This window comes from Ruditapes philippinarum, unplaced genomic scaffold (assembly GCF_026571515.1).
Source record: "Ruditapes philippinarum isolate M1 unplaced genomic scaffold, ASM2657151v2 ctg2145_1_1_1_1, whole genome shotgun sequence".
Classification (NCBI taxonomy): domain Eukaryota; kingdom Metazoa; phylum Mollusca; class Bivalvia; order Venerida; family Veneridae; genus Ruditapes; species Ruditapes philippinarum.
Window position 1 is genome coordinate 46,329 of NW_026866323.1, and position 21,316 is coordinate 67,644.

Here is a 21,316-nt window from a genome sequence, read left to right on the forward strand (position 1 = left end):
AATTTGGATGCGTGCTGCTTTAATATATCCTTAAACACAAAAAATGCAAAATGCATTGCGCAATTGAGCAAATCAATTCAAGGGAGTTAACTTTGAAACGTGTCATTAAAATATACATGTTTGCTTTATTTATTGAGCGTTTATTCAACCAGCCGTGAACTTTTTTACGAATATATGATAGCTCAGTGATTTTAAACCAGGATGTAAGCGTTTAACATGCTTTAGTGTAAACCGACTGTTTTCAAAAAGCGTATTTTTCTGTGACCTAAATATTTGTTTCGGATAGCGTCATTTTAAAAATTAAGAACATATTTCCACTAACCTAACTGATGGCTTTAGATCCAATAATCGCGCGTCATAAATTATTACTAACAACAATTAAAGACGAGTTTGACACTGACAGTAGCGAATATGCTAGTTTTATAGAACACTTTAAAGGATACGTTCCTCGTGGACAACTTGCTGCAAAGAAGGAATTACTGGGTAAATTTGATGCATTGGCGTCAAGAGGACATTTGGGACCAGGGAAATATGATGTTTTAAAAAAGATCAGTGAGGATAGCGGCAACAATAACATAACTACACTGATTGAAAAAGCAGAAGAAGATATAAGCGTACTTCGTAAAAGTTCAGGTAACTTTATACATGCATTTTTTTCTAAAGCGAACAAATTCATGGAAAATAATAAAACAATAGTATTAGATATACATGACATGAAGCTAGGTTAACTTTATACAAACATGTTTATCAGTGAGTCAGATGATATCACTCCAGTTAAGTACACCGGAATTTAATCTGATTGTTTTATCAATACATGTACTTCTACTTAACATAAATAAGCTCGAAAAAACATGAAATTATGTGACCTTGTACGTCGGCTCATTGGGACTCTACTTTAAAATACTAAAATGCTAGATTTTGAGTTACAGTCTCGCTTCATATGGGAGATACTGACCATCGATAAAATAATTGAGCCGCGTCACGACAAAACCAACGTAATGCGTTTGCGACCAGCATGGATCCAGACCAGCCTGCGCATCCGCGCAGTCTGATCATGATCCATGCTGTTCACTTACAAACCCTATTACAAGTAGAGAAACTGATAGCGAACAGCATGGATTCTGATCAGACTGCGCGGATGCGCAGGCTGGTCTGGATCCATGCTGGTCGCAAACGTATTACGTTGGTTTTGTCGTGACGCGGCTCATAAACACGTTGCAACTCGAATCTACCATTAGTTAGACTATTTATGAGCATGTTTAACCAACAAAGGTTTATTCTTTTTTACACATATTTATTATCGATTGTGTAAAGAAAGGGTTTGAAATCTCTTTAGAATGCCTTTCCTTGAACTAACAAGAACCAGTGTATTATGCGGAAAATTAACAATATTTATTCAAAATTCATTTTTCATTTCTCGTATATCACAGATAGTAATGGCCAGCAGGGCTCAAGCACCGCACCACCGAGGTCAAGACCGACAGGACGAGATGCTACAAACGGTACGGTATAAGACATTCGTGCTTTCATTAAATATGGTTAAATTTAAATTGCATTATGCATTTTATTAAATATATTGAAGTTATTTTAATATTTTTTATCTATTTTCACAAAATTTCCTAAAGGTTTTGGGTTTGGAAGTATAACATTTTCACTGAGACATAACGGAAATCTCCCTAAAGATCAAATTGTACGACCATTGATCCCTGTTAAAAATAACAGACCAACATATATAAAGCCTTTATAACAAACAGTATAAAACACAATAACGTACTCAGCTATTGAAGTGGTATTGTGTAAAAATAGAAGCCGGTGAATTGTTCAATTTTGTAGTAGTAACTTGATATATAACAATTTTTTTTTTTCTGCTTTGAGCTAAAGCCTTTGTTCATAAACAAAGAGTTTAGCTGTCAGTCTTAAGTTGTCTTCTGTTCAACTGTTAACATGTCTTTATTAACGTCGTTGAATCATATGTTTAGCTAATCTTATAAGGGAATGTATTTCTTTAGAAAATGTATTAGAAATTGTTTTTTAGAAAATGTTTTAAAAAAATGCACTTCTAAAAAAGACGTATTCAGAAAGTTTCTATGGTTTTAGTTCGAGGTTTATTATTAAGTGTAAGCTCCTGTCGAGGTCTCAAGAATTAATGATGTTACATTTTTATGTTTACAGATGGACCATCATCCAAACGTGCTCGAACAGGTTTGATAATTCAACATCAAATTATACATTAGTACCCTGATAATAGTTTGCCATATATTTACTCTAAACATAAATACATGCTTGTCACATGTTCAGGAGTCTATGCAATAACTGGCAATCCAAACGAAAAATAAAGCAAAAATCATATTCACATATTCGTATGCTGACGTTTAGAGAAACCAAAGTCTTTATCATAGAACGCACGTCCCCTTTAATACGCGTGCTAGTAGTTTTTAGCAGTTTAAATGATTATTTCGTACACACGCCAAATTTACAAATATCATGGTTTAAACTGATTTATTATCGTAGGAATTTTATCAAGATAAAAAACAAATATTGTACCGACCACAAGAGATCTTTATGCCCTTTTAAATGTGCTTAACTTTATAAAAGCTATGTTATAAATTTATTACCAACTTGAATGATAACTCGTATTTTACAATTTTAATTGAAATTGTTACTTTACTTAAATGGTTATATCTTGACACATGTAAATTTCTATAATCTTGTTTATATTTTACATAATTTTAACTTTTTGTTTATAAATGTAGAGTTAGATAACCCAGACCCACTTTATCGTCGTCATGGCAACCATGGGTATTGGGACAACACAGGGAAAAAAGGTTTATTACTGATTCTTAACTTCAAAGAAAATAGAGCAGGTGAGGAAGAATTTTATGCGTGTATTATAAATCCTTAAATCTTGATCAGTCTCATTTTCTTATTCCTTTATTTTGACTAAAAACGTTTGTGGAATAAAAAATTACAACTGTAAATGTCTCATAAAAAAGTTTGTTTTTTTTGTTTGCTCTAGCCGATGCATTAAAAAACTCGTGATGATTATTTAAATGCATATTTTTTGTAAAAGATTGTAAAAGCTATTTTCTTTTGTATTCTTTTTGTCTTTAAAATTTTAATTATAGAAACCGAAGCTCAGTGACTTAAAAGGCAGACTTTTCTTAATATAAATAATATTCAGTTTCTTTAACCGTTATGTCTGCAAATATATGATTTTTATGATATATTTTCACGTTTTATCAATGCCATTTTCGTAATTTATATGTTCACATATGCAGTATTTCTAATCATTATGCTATATTTAGTTCATAAAGTATGCATTTTATAAATGACATTTGTTATGATATTTTACAATAGATGAAACATAAATCAGTTATACTTATTTCATACTACATGTGAACAAGTATAGGCATTGTATATCTGTATTGTTTAACTTGATACATGAAACTAGAGCATTTACTTAGTCGGCGGTAGTGTTGAAATATGGAAAGTATATAATAAACTCAGTCAAATTTGCATACACAATATAAGAGAAGTGTCGCATTAATGGTGATAATTCATTAATTTCTTATCCTATTAATAACAGGTCTTCACTATTGATTAGTAACGTAAATAAGTACACAAATCTTGACATGTTAATGTCACACTGACAAGCCAGCAGGTTTAATAAAGTAAAATATTGAAAAAGGATCTTTCTAATTTTATCTTTAAAAAATAGGGACAGATTTGGATGTGGACAGGTTGAAAGATTTTTTTGGTCCAGCTCGACTGAATTTTGAAATATTGGATCCAAGGCAAGGAGAACTACATGATTTATCGACAAGCCAAGTGGAAGCAGCTCTAGAGTCTGTTCAAAATAAACTGAATGACAAATATCACAAACCTTACTACTGCTTCGTGTGCGTTATTTTGAGCCATGGTGACGAGGTATAACTATTATAATTATTATCAGTCTGTTGAGTGTGTTCTCAATTCTTCTAAATATCTTAAATTGGAAAAAAATTCTTTGTATATTTACTTAAAAAAAGTAAAGAATTGCATTTTGGTTTTGAAATTACATGTATATTGTAGTATACATACAATTTATGATGATGTAGATATACGTACCATGTTATATAGCTGGCCACTCTGTATAAGCCTCATAAATACCAAGTAGTGTACAATAGTCGCTCGTAGTGAATAAACGTATAATACATACCCTGTGTTACTTACTGGTTCTCGCCCCCCCAGGGATATATATACAGATGTAACATATATGATTATTTTTCATTAATTAAGGTAGGAATAAAGACCAGGGGAGATGGCAGAAAGTCAATAGACGAAATACAGAAAAGTTTCAATAACAAAAATATACCTAACTTTGCAGGTTTGTTATTTGCTTTATTTGTGATATCATTTTCTGCTCGAAATTAGTCCAATCCTTGATACGTAAGTACACAGAAAAGTTATAGGTATAGACAAGTTTGGTAAAACATGGCACTCCCCCTTTGGGTATACAAGTTGAAGTACAATGGTAGCCCATATAGAAATAAATAACTAAATTTCAATTTCGAAATTGATTTAGCATTTTTTTACAGTTATTCAGACATTGACATGTTTGAGTTATCATTTGTTTCCATTTCAGATTTGATACTTTGTTCTTTGATCATAATGTCTTGTACATTAAATATTTTCTGTCTGATTGATAGGAAGACATTTATCCACAAATCATTGAAATATTTATGTATACAATGTATATAACATGCAGTGATATGTTTGAAACGTCATAACTACCTTCAAGTTGATATTTTAAAACGAAGCGAAATAGTTGTACCAGTATAAAATCTAATTGAATGCTATTAAAGTTTAGATTTGACCGGCATATGTTTTTTTCTAATATAAAATAACCAGTTTTTGTTTATCCTTAGAAATGAGGGTAAGACATCATTTTCTGGTTAAACATTACCTAAATAGTTTTTATTTCAGGAAGACCTAAACTGTTTTTCATACAAGCATGTAGGGGACATAGAGATCAAACTGGACAATATGTAGACGACTCAGATGATGCTCAGGAGGATGAAAACAATGCAAACAATGGCAAGGACGAGGCTGATGACCTAATACACATTCCTACAGATGCTGACACTCTTACTGCTTTTGCCACCACTTTAGGTAATGTTCTAATTGGAATTGAGCCGCGCCATGACAAAACCAACATAATGGGTTTGCGACCAGCATGGATCCAGACCAGCCTGCGCATCCGCGCAGTCTGATCAGGATCCATGCTGTTCGCTTACAAACTCTATAACAAGTAGAGAAACTGATAGCGAACAGCATGGATCCTGATCAGACTGCGCGGATGCGCAGGCTGGTCTGGATCCATGCTGGTCGCAAACGCATTATGTTGGTTTTGTCATGGCGCGGCTCATATAGAATTCAATTCAACTTTGCTTTAGTTGATTGCTTGGAAACCAAACGTATTCTTTGAGATGCATTGTTTGCTATTTTTCAAGTTAGCATACCAATAATTATTTTTAGTTCTTTTTTTATTGATAATTTGGTTATTAATGTAGGTCATTAACATGATCTTTATAGATTTAAAATTGACCCTTCCAGACAGGTATTATAATAATAAACCTCGTGAAAATATATTTGTTTCGATAGTTCAAATGCAGAGTTACCTTTAGAGATCCTGTAACACAATTTTTTATGGTTTTGTATCATAAATATGATGCTCAAATTAAGATTTATCAATTTTGTAAGTTCCAAGAAGCATTATCTATAAAGATATTACCGAATTTAACGTTTCATGTAAATAAAGGGAGGTTATCAAAATTTATTTTCTATAAAGTTTTAGTCAATTTTTTTTTTAAATATGAAATGACAATCAAATTTTTCAATAAGAAATGGATGAATATATTTTATTGATTACATATAATATATACAAATATTTGCAGTACATATTTTACATATTCTTCGATGTTTGAAAAATGTTTATTAGCATAATTATATACATATATATATTTTCACTTTAAGTATGGAATACAAACTCAATTTCATTTAATCAAAATTCGTGCCGGAATGGTGAAGTGCCAGTCTAGAAACGTTTGACTTTAATCTCGTTACTTTCTCCTCATGTTTTGAACGGATGTACTGACTGTCTTTGACTTTATCTCGTTACTTTCTTCTCATGTTTTGAACGGATGTACTGACTGTCGTTGTATTTCATAAACAGGTCACAGATCATTTAGAAGAAGTGGTATCGGATCATGGTTTATCACAGAGTGTATGAACGTGTTCACAAGAGATCATATACAAGATCATGTCGAGGAGATGCTGATTACAGTTCGAGAGAATGTTGCTTTAAATTGGGTAAAAGATGACGGGAAAACTAAGCAAATGCCGTGTGTGACTAGCACTTTAACTAAACGGCTTATGTTCACAAAGTCTGAGTAGCTTTCTCAACATTTGCCTTCTGTTGTACATGTTTTTATTGTAATGTCACTTGTACGAGATATGTTTCACTTATTGTTTGATTTCATTTGTGTTGTTTTTGATGATATATATATGATATAAGATGATATCTCTTCATTATAATTGTACATTTAAGTATAATGCCTCCAGATTCATGCTAATTTTTATGAAAATTTAAAAACATGATCACATGTATCTAAAAGACAAATATTGTGAAAAAGACAAAAAATCAATTTACTCATTACTAATGACACTTACATCAGGCAAAAATTGCTGAGAAGAAGTGAAAATATGCAAAAATAACCCTTAATTCGTTAGTCACGCAGTAGAAATATAGTTTTAAATTCTGAAAAAAAATCCGTCATTAATCGCATAAATAACATGTTTATTTTGTATTACTTTTCCTAAAATCATAGTACATTTTTCTGATGCTGGATTTTATTGAAATATTTTGGCTTATCTGGAGGCATGCAGCTTTTAAAAAAAACTTTTTGGGCGAGATTACTTCTTCTGAAACAAAATATACTGATTTTATTGTTTTAAAAATGATATGACTTTGTTCAAACGCATTACGGTTTGAATCATTATTATGTGGTTGTTGTGACATTGATGAACTGACCCTTCTATTCTTACACATGTTATGTCTTTAAAACATTGCTTGTCAACAATTTATACTTTTTCTAAGTATTTTGAACTTGGTGTATGGGTATGCTTTGATGTTTTCTAGGGGATGAAAAAAGTCTAAAAATGTGATTCTAGTCATCTCAATTAAAATAGAACAATATCTTGTACATGTATGTTATAATGATACAATTATGTTTAATATGCCCTAGACCTTAATAAGGTTCAATCAAAATTATACTCCTCAACTGTAAATTTTCTTCAGAATATGAGATAATATTTTTTACGATGATCGTAAGTGAAGGTAGAATGGTAAATTGTATAACAAAAACTGTAACTTTTTCACAATCTATATCTAGTTTTGGCCATCACACTGGACTTACAATGTTTAACATTTAGCTTGACGGAACCGAAAGTGGTTAGTTTTGCAAACAGTATGGAGGCAGGTCAGTATGTCCATCAGTCTTACAAAGCTTTATAAAGTCCAGTGTGTGATACAATATTCAGTTTATTTAAAAAACTGTTGAACATCATCTAAATGAAAGACTCTTTATGTCTTTTATCACCTTTCATCTATATATTGGCTACTTAAAAACATTTGCGGATTTTAGCTCGTAATTTCCAAAGTATGCATGCGCTATTGTTTTTATCAATTAAGAGATATGTTAATATTCTATGTATCGAAGGTCTAATTAAGAATACTTCATTAGCGTTTGGCGTGCAGATTTCACCTTTTTATTTCAAAAGTATTCATATGTTTTTATCCATTTAAAGTTATATAAATATTCAATGTGTCTAAGGTTTAAGATAAGGCAGCAATTTATATGTGAACATATTGTTGATCTCTGGTCCAGTTTATATTTGACCATCTTACATTTAAATTATGCTTTGATCATAAAGTTTCAGTCTTTTTTGGGTACATTACGCAATTATGAATATAGAACTGTAGTTGTTAATATTTGAGCCGTGTCATGACAAAACCAACATAATGGGTTTGCGACCAGCATGGATCCAGACCAGCCTGCGCATCCGCGCAGTCTGATCAGGATCCATGCTGTTCGCTTTTCAACCCTATTACAAGTAGAGAAACTGATAGCGAACAGCATGGATCCTGATCAGACTGCGCTGATGCGCAGGCTGGTCTGGATCCATGCTGGTCGCAAACGCACTATGTTGGTTTTGTCGTGACACGGCTCATTTCTTGTTTTGATCATTTTTGAATTACCACACGATGCATACATTTAATCATTTATGCACGTAAAATACTTTCTGACTATTTTGTTTCGATTTAAACTGAAATCTATAATTATTTCACTTACAATAAATTTTACTTTTAAGGATCTTTTATTACTTTTTTCAATAATCAAATCAAAAAGTTTTTATTCAATAGACAGCTCGGGATTTCTTATTCAATTTTTAATTGTCTATATTTTTTCGATAGATATATAAATCTAATTTGATATTTTTACTTTTGTTTTTACTCACTTAATTTAAGTATATTGGTATTGTCTTTGAGTCTCTCCATGTTATTACTTGTAACTATTTCATATGTACATATAATAAAGAACATCTATCATATTTTTGTTTAATTTACTCTTTCACATAATCTGTTGGATTCATTCTCAAAAAAAAAAGATTTTTTTATTATAAACCTCCAACTTATTATCTTTGTATCGAATGTCGGCTGATGGTCTTTGACCTTTGACAATGTCGTTGATTAATTATCTATGGCATGGTAGTGATCCATGATTGTCTGATGTTCTTTGCTTTATGTTAAACTTTTTATCTAATCCGTAGAAATATCTTTATTTCAATTTTTGGCAAATGAAACAATCAGTAGTTTAGATCATTTCCTCATAAATATGAGGCTCAAATGAAGATTCACAGTATCGGAAGTTCTAAAAAGCATTATTTAAAAAGATATTACCGAATTTAAATTTCATATAAATAAAGGGAGGTAACGAGAAATTTATTTTCGATAAAGTCTAAGTAAGAAATGAATGCATGTATTTCAATATTTTAATGATTACATATATTGCGTATTAACATTGGATTTTCAAGAAATAACATTGTGACTGTCCACTCGAAGTATTTTACAGTTTTAATATAAATCTATTAAAGTTAGGATAACCTTCGCATAGTTTATATATTGTTTGTGGTATTCAAGTGAGTAAGTAATATTTAATTATAAAACAGAACATTATGTCAGTGAATTAATCCACCTCATGATGGCACCATCAGAGGACGGGATAATAATTACATCGATCACATTTTGTTCTAAAGTCAAGTAAGCCGGATGAGCCACCGATATTGGTATGAAAATGCTGACGTAATTCAGAAATTGGACCAGAGACAGTTGTGATCTTTTTTTTAAATAAATTATATGTATTCGTACATGAGAAGTCGCAGTAGCAGCATTTGGAGAGTATGAAATACCTGTGTTGGGTGTTGTAATGGAAATTGTCCGCAGTTTTCATGAATTTTCTGTCAATTGACGTTGGCATAGTAAATTAACGCACAAAAGAAATATGATTTAAATAAAAGACGAAAGTTTAATACTGTACTGCACGCTATCGTACTTGTATACTTCATTTGTCGCACCTAAATAATATCAAGACATGCTTTTAGACATTTTTAAACTAGGATATGTATTCTTGCCAATACGATTGGCCTTTGAAAAACTACGCATAACATGTTAATAAACAATTTTATTAAAAGTTACATAGAAGTAAAATGTACTTCATTCACTTCATGCTAATTCTTATGTTAATATAGTCTTTTGTAACGACTTAATTATTTTAAGTAATTAATTACATCAATTTCCCATATGGCTGTTTTCCAAGGACACATAAATTTAGATATTATTTGTAAACCAGTATAAAATATCTCAATTTATATCTTATATAGTTCATATAAATTTCGAAACAGATCTAATTTTTATGAGTGAATATAATGGTAGTAGCTCTAATCAAACTTATTGCGTTTGTCTCCCTTTAACTGCTGATTTTGTTATAAACACACTATAAAGTTTCAGGGATTTCAATAACAATATACAAAAAAATAGTAATAGGCCGAGGTCAGACTATACGGATTATATCAATAAAAAGAACAGTTATGAATACATAATTTTAACATTATATAATAACACTTGGTAACTTTGATTCCTTATTGTATTACATTATCGTATTAAATTATGTACATTAAAAAAAGTGTTTCATTCAAGCTCAAGTTTACAAATCACTAGTTCCTCTGCATGTTTGTGTACTAGCAAAGTAGCACTTGTAACCAAGACTATTCTCAACAACTATATAAACTGCATCATTTACTGGATTTACCAGTCGCTGTCTCAATCAAAGGGTTTTGTTACAATTTCTATGCATATGTACATGTACTATATATAAAGGCTAGGGTATGACCTTCAAACACACTATGAAATCCAATTTCAATATTGAGTTGTGTTTCCTACGGAAACGTATAGCGACCACCCCTATATGCTAGTAAAAACAGAATTTTTGACAATTTATTTAATACATATTATTTACCTAACCAATTTTTACAAACTTACTTGATCTGAAATATGTATCTAGTAATATTAACCGTCTTTGAATGTTAGTGAAACAGAATTTTAGACAATTTATTTAACACATGATATATATTTGACCGATATTTTAATTGTTATTTGATATTGAATATATATTTTTTACCCGATCTGCTGTTAATATTGCTCGATTAAAATTTATGTGAGTTTTTTTCTGTTCATTTATATGTATTAGTTATATATATTTGAGGTTTTTTTATTATAATATAACATATTTTACAGTTTAAATATAATAAGGACAGAAAAATCCCACGCAATTTATAAAGGAAGCAATTAAATCAAGTTATGTTGTAAATCATATATAATACGTATTTTTTCGTAATCTATAGTACGTTTTTTATCTTATAATGCAAGATTAACTTCTTTTAACTTTCTGACAAAATGAAAAAATAATACACTTACATCTTTTTGAATATGTATTTCTTTCCTCAAATCATATTAACATATAACAAACATACTATAAAACTATAAAGAATGTCATTTGATATATATCATATAGGGGTGGTCGCTATACGTTTCCGTAGTTTCCGGACTAAGAACTTTGGCCGCTATAGATTACATAATGTGGGATACCATCATACTGGGACGAGTATCAAGTATGGAATCACTATTGAAGATTTATTTTTTTATGACGCTAAAAATGGTCTAAAAGATTACATATCTGGAAATTACAATTTTCAAAAAGTACATGTATTCCACATTTTCACAAACTTTAATTGGGAGTGCAAATATTCCATTACGATAGCTAGCTTTTAAATACACACGTGCATTATTTATAAATGCGGATGACGCCATTTGTGTCAAATTTTCTAGATTTTATAAATACAATATTGTATAAGCAATCTTAATGACTTATGTCATTTAGCAAACCCGAAACTAAAATAGTGAACGTGTTTATGAAGGATATTCTTATCAAATCTTTTTTGAATATGATAACTACTGTGGAACAAAGGTGACATGTGTGTGTTTTTATTACGCTCGTGCGCACGAGATACTTTGTCGTGGCCACGAGTTGCTAAGTCGTGGCCACTATAGCTAAGTCGTGGCCACGAGATATTATGTCGTAGCCACGAGTTACTAAGTCGTGGCCACGAGATAGCTAAGTCGTGGCCACGAAATAAATAACCAATCAGATTACACCATTTATATGTATTTTCCTATTTAACTAGACATGTGCTATAGTACAAGGATGCCCCTACTTCACTAGCCTTTAAAATGCCATTATACAACTTATTGACTGGTCAATAATTTTAGCGTCATTGTAACCCTGATTTTTTACCCAATGACCTCAAAATTATTAGATGTCATCTACTGATCAGGTGCAATGATCTTTCTGGGATATTTAAACAATGGCTTATCCCTTCTAAATTATTCATCAGACAAGAATTTTACCTTATAGGCTATCTAGTGTCCATGGGCAATGTCCCTCCCAAATAAAATAAACCAGGACTTATATTCCTACTCATGTTATGGTATAAACAATGTTAACAGGTCGTAGTACGTACAAACTGACCAATTCGATCACAAAATTGTCCTAAAAAAGAGCTATAGTCAAAATTAATGTCTGATGGGCCTTGAAAGATGACTTTCTAATATGATCCTAAAGACAAGGTCAAAGTGAATATTTTCAGTATTTTCAAAGATTAATGTTGCATGTAAAAGTAAGTTGTTAAGTTTAAAAAATAATAATATATGGTGTATTCTGATTGGTTAATTAACTCGTGACCACGACATTGTATCTCGTGCCCACGACTTAATTATCTCTTGGTTCTTGCCAAACAGTATGGCAAAGCTTTTTGAGAGCAAATAATTATTTTCTTAAATAACAGCACCCTAAAAAATATTTTCCAATTTACCCGAACATTTGATTCGATAAATTGATTGGTTAGCAGCGCTTTGTTTTCCTGTGAAGAATTATACATTCATGTAAGATATATATTTAAAAAAATTAAAGGTTGTTTCTCTAAAAATCATCATATAAAAATTTTCATGAAAATAATTTGCAATATTTGTTATATTTCATGGTATCTTAAAAGACAGTAATTGCATAACTTAATAATGTAATTTTAAAAGACATAAATGGCATCGGTCATTCAAATGATTACATATTACGTAATGAATAGAGTGAAACATAACTTGGTTAAGAAGAAAATAGAGCACTCCTAACGACCCGACACTTACTTTGAAATACTGTATGTCCACAACAAAGTTAGCAAAGTTAGCAACGGTGGTAATAAATGTTTTACGTTTCGTTTAAAACCATTTTAAAGATGTTAGAAAATAATATTTTGTTTCATCGTTTTGGATAAACATAGTCTTAAACGAACTATTGATATCAGCGATATACAGTTTTTAAATAGCAAAGAAGCATAAGCTATTTATATAAATGTTGGTGTGCATTATACAGTTAACATTATGATATTTTGTTAAATGTAATTGTACTCTTCACATTGACAGCGGTTTTCTAACATTTTTCATATTTTACATGAATAGAGATTCATGTGTTGTGCTATTGTGTTATATTGATCGGTATGAGATAGGCGCTGATTTTGACAATCATTTTATGAACGTTTAAAATCTTAAAAACCACAGGCGAAAAATATTTATAATCGGAAAAAAAAACTTGGAACATTAATGCAGCTTATGTCTTACTGTTAGTATTTCTATCTTTTTCGTAGAAATAACAAAAGAAAACACACACACAAACTATTTTAAAAAGAAAGAAAGAAATGACAACAACTTGTACTTTCATTATCTTTACTATCGCAATATCAGTTAATTGCATATAAAAGACACACCATTAAGGCATTATAATGTCATTAAATATTCCATTATCAAAATGACATTTACCAGCTATAAACATATTACTACTTATACCGTTTTTTCACCTTTTCTGCACAAGTATTTATAATATTCATCAATATTAGTTTCGTCATTTTTGAAATGGACGCCTTCCTTTGCAAGTTTTTTTGCCCTGAGCGCAAATTTAATTGCATCCTTTATATTTTCTCTAAGTTCAGAGATACGTGCTTGACAAAGATAGTATATCATTTCTCTCCTAAGTTCGAGTGAGGCAAGTGGTTGAAGACGAGATAACAGCTGTTCCGCATGTTCAAGGTCACTTCTGTCCACACTTTCATTTACAAGTACTTTAAAATTGCTCCGAATCTTAAGGAGTCCCATTGCGTTTTCAGTAAGAAATATTCTATTCCATATTTGGGCTGATGTATCACACTCATCTTGCATGAAAAGTAGACCAAGGTCCCCGCGTGATATTGTGTCTTTTAAATGTTTATCAGCCGGAGAAGATGAATGACGAATTCTAGACACAAATTGTAAATCATGAAACAAAAAAGTCTTCACGAAAGTTTGGTCACAACCGTCGCATTGTGTAAATGCTTCGTCCATATAGCGTTCAGCAGAGGCCACGTGGTCCGCATGCATTTCTGTCACCGCCATCTTGCATGCGTAAATAAAATTTGTAAAATTTGGATCAACATCAGCTGGTAGCGATTCCTTCATTTTGTCTAATATTTGAACTCTTGTGTCTCTGTCTCTGAAATGTTAATATATTGTAAAGCATTAGAACCTGATGATATATATCTGTCGTTTGTTAATATTGTGATGACAATCTCGCATCTGTTACACAATGATTAATCTTTTATTCTTTCTTTTCAATAAGTGTTACTAAGTGTTCCATTTTAGACTTAAAATCTTTAAGGTATAACTGTTGAGTACGAACTTGCAAACACAAAGACAATCTACTTCGTTTATAGAGAAATAACTGTTAGGCATTACTCTACTCTATAGCAATTACAATGTTTACATAAAGCACAAGAGCCTGCTGATGAAATGGTCGAATGTGACAAAAGTTTTGTTAACGAATGTAAAATTCTGCATAACTGCTGTTGTTGATTTAAATAAGATTGATAATTTACTAATTTTGCAGCAGTAATGTATGTTAGAATTTAGAAATTAAACGTATTTCATAATGTTTGATAAAGGCATTTTGATTTTTTGTTAGATATTTCTTGATGGTAAAGGGAATAAAATCAATATCAGCAGGAAATATAACTTAATTCTGACATTTAATGAACGGGAAAAAAATGGAAGTCAAATTAAAACAACTGAACCTGTACTGCGCCACTTTCTGGTAGGTGACCACAGCATAACGATTTACAAGGCGCTGTCTTCTTGGAAAGTTCCGTTCGGTAATAATCTCGTTTCTCAACAATGATGAACGTCTGTCTAGTTCATGTAATCTGCCAAATTCGAAAATATTGTTATCCATTTGAATTTTCATATTATTATAGTAACGAAATGTCGCACGTGTAACAGCTAAATCTGCCCCTTGTGACGGTATGACGATTCCTGAACCATATCGTTCCAGTTTCAACTCATTAGCAAAAGCATGTTGACCAATATCTTGTAAAAAACTTATTATATCCTGAAAGTTAAGAAGTTGAAATATTCTTTTCAAAATCTTTATATAAGTGTCAGGGCCCGGCAAATGACGAAGTGATAATAAATCGAGTTTTTCTTCTATTGATATAAATCCACGTTCGTGCAACAAAGTAATAGCTTTGTTTATGTCTATATTACTAGTTATGTATTTTGGTATTACTTTCTCGAACACTTTCCAATCACGTAAACTCACTACAGTACGATCCCCCATGATACATGTTATTATCCTACGACACAATTCACCCTTTTCACAATCATGCCCCAGTGAATGTGTGTTTAAAACGAAACAAACTATATGTTAAAATAGATCAGATGACTTAATTTGTACATTTTTATCCATTTAAGTTCCTTATAGTTTATAATCTGTGCACTAAATTTTATTTAATGGTGCATTGTATTGGTTCTCGCCTATTTAACTCTAAACAATCAATATGTAATATGACTACGATGTTGAGATATCTAAAATGACACGACAGGAAGCATTTTCTATACAAATAATGAACAAATAAAAGTATAAATAGTCCATACATACGTATATCAATGTTACATTAGAAGTATAAACTTGATTTCATAGGAATAACCTTTCTACAATTAACTTTGAAATGATTTGTAAGGCAAAACGCAATATTTTGCAAATAAACAATATATTGCTGGTATGATTTAATCCCCATTACTTGATAACACTAGTGTGTTAATTTCACGCATGCGCAATCCGTAAATTGGAAAATCACAGACATTTTTTTCTCAAACAGACCAATTATAAGCTTCATACATTTTCATACATAATAATCAATATCATTACGCGAATCACGTGATAGATCAAAGGTGATGAAGAAGTTGTTTGCAGTATAATTCAGATATTTTACACAATTGTTGTTACATGTTACAGATATCAATTTACATGTTTTATAATTATTTGGATGATGACTATTATAAATTCTGTAATTGATAGAAGAACACTTCTATGGTATTACACTTGGAACACAGGAAATACTCGAACTTCGTTTTATGACATGCATTAAAGTAACAATATGCTAAACTTTTGCTGTCAAGTTTATACTGAGTTTATATATCATTTCAAAAGATTGACTTTTTGAAAGGTGACTGATTAATAAATGATTATGAAACATGATCAGGATAAAATTTAAATATTATCTAAATCATGAGAAGACTGCCCCACTCTGTTAAAAAATGCAAAAATTGGTATCATTCAGAATAAAATTTATAGAAATATCTGTGGGTCACGTTTTTACTGATCATATTTGCATTATAAGTAATAAATACATTTTACAAATCATACGGCCCTATACAATCATTTGTTTGCATAAAACCGTTTATATATGACCATATAACTTGTTAAGAATCTTTATCACGAAGTAATAATACTGTGAACTTCCTTTTTTATAGAAATAAAAATAAAATTACTTCATAAGTTGACTACAGACATATAAACGTCACGTTTATCTAATGAAAAGCGACGTTAAGTGCAGTATAATAAAATTAAATGAAAAACGTGTTGTGTATACCATAATTATACATGTATAGTCTGTTTAGAAAACTTGTGTTCTGCCATTTTGCTTTTAGTTCACGTATAGCTGTCTTCACTATAAATTGCTCCACACCCCGTAGTACAGCTGCTGCACGGCTTACTGGTTATTGTTTATCTTTCGATATTAATGTGCTTATCGGCACCTTCTTTCTGTATCGTATATATCTGTTCTATTCGTGGCTACCTATTTCTATTTAGCCTGTATATAGCTGCTACTATTTTCCCTGGAAAAATCCATAGGAAGTTTCCATGTATGATATATTTAAAAGCCGTCTAGACGATGAAAAGATAATATCGATCAGAGGCAACAGCGCGCATTCCATCATGACTTATTTTCTATTCTAATGATGAAAAGGTAATCAATCTGAAAGTTTAGGTGAAATGATGAATTCTGAATTTTAATGTGCAATCTGATCTGAAATGCGCAGATGGGTTTTATTGTGTAGAGTTTCGGTGATGCATGGGAATGTAAGGCAAGGAGATATGATTGTAAAAAAAAAACTGTAAACATCTGAAGAGTTATGTGATTAACTTTAATTTGCTCCTGATTTCTCACCACTTACAATTGATTGAACAAGTCTGAAATATGTCAACATTTATTTCGATTAAGGACAATGCGTGGCAATTTAGAAATACCAATTTTTCTAAATATGATTTGTTGGCTGTACTGAGTGTTGCTCCGAAATATATAAGAAAAGGGATAGATGAGTTTGAAGCCGCCAGACTGCTTCATTGTCATGCACATATTTCACAAGGTCAGTACAAAAATCTTCTTACTAGATTGCAAAATTGCAAGGCAAAATGGCGGCCAAATTTAATTTTTGCTGAAATTTTGGCTGTTATGTCATTTGAAGAGTTAATCCAATTTATAAGACGGATGAAACATTATGACTTTGCAGCAGAACTATTGACAAAAAGAAATGGTGACAGGGTTTACATAGTCGATGGAGCTGATATCGGTGTTTCAGAGAATATTCTGACGTATTACAGTAGAACAAAATGCTTTATGGATGACAACATTTTTACTAATAGAAAAATAGAACTTGAAACACGTTTTTATGATTTAAAAGCATCTTTAGGCAATATTATTGACTTAGAGGAAAAATCATACGCTGCTAATAAATTTGCAGTGGTCACTTTTCTGAGAATATCACAGTTTAGAGACAAAGCTAAAAGGGAAAGTATATTAAATGAAATGAAAGAGAGTATTCCGAGTGATGTAGATCCAACTTTCTCGGATATAGTATATTTCGGAAAGATGGCTAACACAGCCGTTTTTGCTGGTGAAACAAACAAAGCGAAAAAATACATGAATAGAGCTCAAATGCTTGCAAATAGCTGTCAGCAAGCATTCGTCAAGATTTTTGCACATCACGACGAGCAATACATTTACCGATACCTCTTGTCCAATCATCCTTGTGATGAATATGTCAAGCGTGCAGTCGTTTCTGGTCAGCTGGGGTTAGATATTTTACTAGATCTCTCTGAAGAGAAGGCGATGATCTGGCGAAAAGTGTTTCTTTCAGAAAATGCAATGAGTCTTCTTAAGATAAAAAATACATTTGATATTCTTTATTCAGAAGACATTAGTGATGGAGACAGACAATCTGCACAGGAACTGATGTGCACTCTTCAACGTTCAACCAGTGGCAGAGAAAGAAGGAGGGAAATGGTAAACAGTTTATGCAAAGCAAGAATCCACGAAGTTGATGATATTAATTTAGCGCAAACATACGCGGAGGAAGCCCGGAAATTTGCGTTAGAAGGATCACATTTTCCCGCCGACCTCGAAAATATAACCAGATACAAGTCTTTTCTAAATACAAACACACATGTGAAGCAAAAGACTTAGTATATGGGTAACTGTTAAAGCATATAAAGCGTTTCAGGTTGAATTTATATAAAACAAACATGTGATTTCATTATTGTCACTTATTTCGCTGACATGGCTATACGCCGCAATTATAATTTTCCTATTTTTATGTGAGATCATTTGTTTCTTTAAGTAATTTTACTGATATTTTCAAGCCATTTCATAATAAAATGCAATTATTTGCTCAAGCCAATGTCGTTGATACTCATTTTTTTTAAGGTAACTAGAGTAGATATTTTGAAAATGATTTGCTACTATGTAACATAATAAACTGGTAAGCTATATACATGTGAATTATTAGTTACTGGCTTTAAAAATGAACCGTCTATAAGATTTGTCAAGGACTTTTACCCTCGTAAATGTAATTATATTTAAATGAAACAAAAAGGTCTTGTATTTTTGTTGGAATCATATTCAACTTAATATACATTTTGTGATATATGCAGTGTATATACAATTAAATATTGTTGAACCACATAATGTTTTCGTCTCAACATTCTCTAACTGTTAGTAAATGTTTATGTCTCGTTATCCGGTCTCTCAAGACAACAGAATCAAAATAGAAGGAAGAAAAAATATATTCTAGCTAAGTTTGTTATGAATGAATTTAAGCAAACCACAAAGTCTTGTGAAAATAAGTACCCGAGCTACCATATTGCAAACTACCTTACGGGCCGACGTTTACACATCATTCATCGTAACTGAAACTTATCGAAACTGAAACTTGTGCAGGTTTTTCCGATGATTAATAAATTATGCATTATTTAATACTTCTCGTGATAGTGGTAGAAAAAGCGTGACAATGTGGTATATTGATCGCTGGCAGTAAGGAGTATATGTCGGTTCATGATCATTGATTTTCAAAAGAATATTATTTTATTTTACGGTCTATTGATGATCTTAATTCAGTGTGTTGCTATACTTTAACAAGGCTCACTTCATGAAGACAAACAGAGTTGTCACTCTTTATAACTATCGAGTAAAAATAAAACAAATATAAAGTATTAAATTTCTGAGTATGTATGAGTTAGTTAATAAAAGTATAAATACGATATGACACATTACTGCACCCTCTTCAGTTCAAAATAATGTCTAGGTGAATTTAAGCGATGCAGTGTAAATGTCTTGATTAAGGAAATCAGCCCCTGATACCCTGATACGTGATTTGAACACGGCTTCTCTAGGTCCTAAAGTGCGTGTTGTACCACTGGACCACTGCTTCTAAACTATTTCCGAGATATATTTTCCTGCATCAAAAGGTTAAGTTTAACAACAAACAACAACAAGAAAATGAAATATCAAGACTTACTACTATATTATATATATATATATGTATTAAAGAATAAAGAAATGAAAAAAAAATATGGAAAGATGACATCACCAGTAAACAGACAAATGTGTTTGAAATAGCTCCTTTAAATGAAGGGACATTTTTTTTGTTGAAAATAATTAACCTAGTTTGATGTTTTGTCAAAATTATGCTGTAAACAAAGATATATACTAACAATAGTTTGCGTTCAGTGCTTTTATACATATAAAATGATGTCCGTTATTCATATATATCTCTGGAATACTGGCGTTGAACTTTTAATTCTGCACCTTAAATGGTTCTCAAGGGAGGGGTAAGATATTTTTACTTTTTTTTCATTATGAGCAGACGCTATAAGACTTTACGTGCTTTTTTGTCTTTCTGTCATTCTTCACTAGCAGCAACTCTAATCTTACTGGTCCCATATTGACCACCGTCATGCAGGTTGTTTAAGTGAGGTAGCAGAAACAGAATTAGGGGGCGGGGGACATATTCGAATGATGGCCCCGGTCAAATTTTTTAATAACTCAGACATGGTGTTTTGAAGGTACTGATAACTTCTGATATTTCTCTGTCATTGTAATTCTTTCTTGTTTGTGTGTAGGAAATGAGATATATTTTTGGGTTTTTACCCGAAACTAAGCATTTTGGTAGCTTTGTATGTATTTCTGACTCTCCGAATGGAGGTGAAAAAGTTAAAAATCAAGCTTTGACAGTTGGCGCCAAACAAGTAAGAAATTTCAGATAAATTTTGTGAAAAATCTAAACGTATGACAGACACTTTATTTGTCATTTCTGAAAATGCCATAGCTTGCACTGCGTGTTACTGATATTTTTAAAAGGAATCGGGCGGATTCTGGAGTATGCTGCCACCTTCATGAAGATTGCCTATATTGGTATATTTTAGGTGTGATTTTGGCTGGGGTTGGGGTAAATATAAATTGCTGTCAGTCATTTTTTGAAGGAGCAATGCATGCAAACTATTATTTTCTTCAATGTATGTCATATATCATTGAATAATGCTGTGCAACTGGTTATCTGCCTGTGAAACAGATTTTGAAATATTTGGAATTGTGTTTCTGGTCCACACTGAAATACAAAATTTTTCATTTTTAGGTCCCCTGCCCCCTTAAGGAAATTTTCAAATTATAAATGTGTGGAATTGACCTAAATGTGCCCATAAACACTCCTTCTACATTTGTTAGTCAAAATTTGAAAGTGGACTGGTAGGATTTATCAAGTTATGTAGAGTAAGTAGACTGTCAAGTCAAGGGAGGTAATAAAAATTTGGAATTTTGGCAAACACTGTACTTCACAGAATGTGCACATTTATCCAGATTTAACAGTTTTATATTGTGCAAATTGACATGATAATGCATAATTGAGCACTTTTAATTGTTACAAATGTACATAATGTCATATAAGTCAACAGTGGTATCTTTACTGCAC

At 31.5% G+C, this 21,316-nt stretch overlaps 3 protein-coding genes across 3 annotated transcripts; 2 read left to right on the forward strand and 1 right to left on the reverse strand.

The window, feature by feature from the left end:
• Positions 1-82: 82 nt before the first annotated feature.
• LOC132732125 (caspase-7-like) lies at positions 83-8,652 on the forward strand. Its single transcript, XM_060718492.1, has 8 exons — positions 83-633; positions 1,431-1,502; positions 2,173-2,202; positions 2,754-2,864; positions 3,719-3,927; positions 4,279-4,366; positions 4,966-5,151; positions 6,215-8,652. The coding sequence occupies exons 1-8, from the start codon at positions 330-332 to the stop codon at positions 6,433-6,435; spliced, it is 1,221 nt and encodes a 406-aa protein (XP_060574475.1). The 5' UTR covers positions 83-329; the 3' UTR covers positions 6,436-8,652.
• A 4,760-nt stretch (positions 8,653-13,412) lies between these two features.
• Positions 13,413-15,808, reverse strand: LOC132732122 (uncharacterized). The gene is made up of 2 exons (XM_060718488.1): positions 14,806-15,808; positions 13,413-14,228 (listed from the first exon to the last, which is right to left on the reverse strand). Exons 1-2 carry the CDS (start codon positions 15,345-15,347, stop codon positions 13,544-13,546), a joined length of 1,227 nt encoding a protein of 408 aa, XP_060574471.1. The 5' UTR covers positions 15,348-15,808; the 3' UTR covers positions 13,413-13,543.
• A 1,153-nt stretch (positions 15,809-16,961) lies between these two features.
• On the forward strand, positions 16,962-19,446 carry LOC132732118 (uncharacterized). Its single transcript, XM_060718479.1, has 2 exons — positions 16,962-17,440; positions 18,266-19,446. Exons 1-2 carry the CDS (start codon positions 17,272-17,274, stop codon positions 18,535-18,537), a joined length of 441 nt encoding a protein of 146 aa, XP_060574462.1. The 5' UTR covers positions 16,962-17,271; the 3' UTR covers positions 18,538-19,446.
• Positions 19,447-21,316: the final 1,870 nt, after the last annotated feature.

Bases quoted from the DNA above. Each gene is read 5' to 3' on its own strand.
- LOC132732125 (XM_060718492.1), top strand. From the start codon at position 330: ATGGCTTTAGATCCAATAATCGCGCGTCATAAATTATTACTAACAACA. The intron at 634-1,430 runs GTAACTTTATAC...CGTATATCACAG, and splicing joins CGTACTTCGTAAAAGTTCAG to ATAGTAATGGCCAGCAGGGC. The intron at 3,928-4,278 runs GTATAACTATTA...TCATTAATTAAG, and splicing joins TTTTGAGCCATGGTGACGAG to GTAGGAATAAAGACCAGGGG.
- LOC132732122 (XM_060718488.1), bottom strand. From the start codon at position 15,347: ATGGGGGATCGTACTGTAGTGAGTTTACGTGATTGGAAAGTGTTCGAG. The intron at 14,229-14,805 runs GTTCAGTTGTTT...TTAACATTTCAG, and splicing joins CAGAAAGTGGCGCAGTACAG to AGACAGAGACACAAGAGTTC.
- LOC132732118 (XM_060718479.1), top strand. From the start codon at position 17,272: ATGTCAACATTTATTTCGATTAAGGACAATGCGTGGCAATTTAGAAAT. The intron at 17,441-18,265 runs GTCAGTACAAAA...TTCTTTATTCAG, and splicing joins TCATGCACATATTTCACAAG to AAGACATTAGTGATGGAGAC.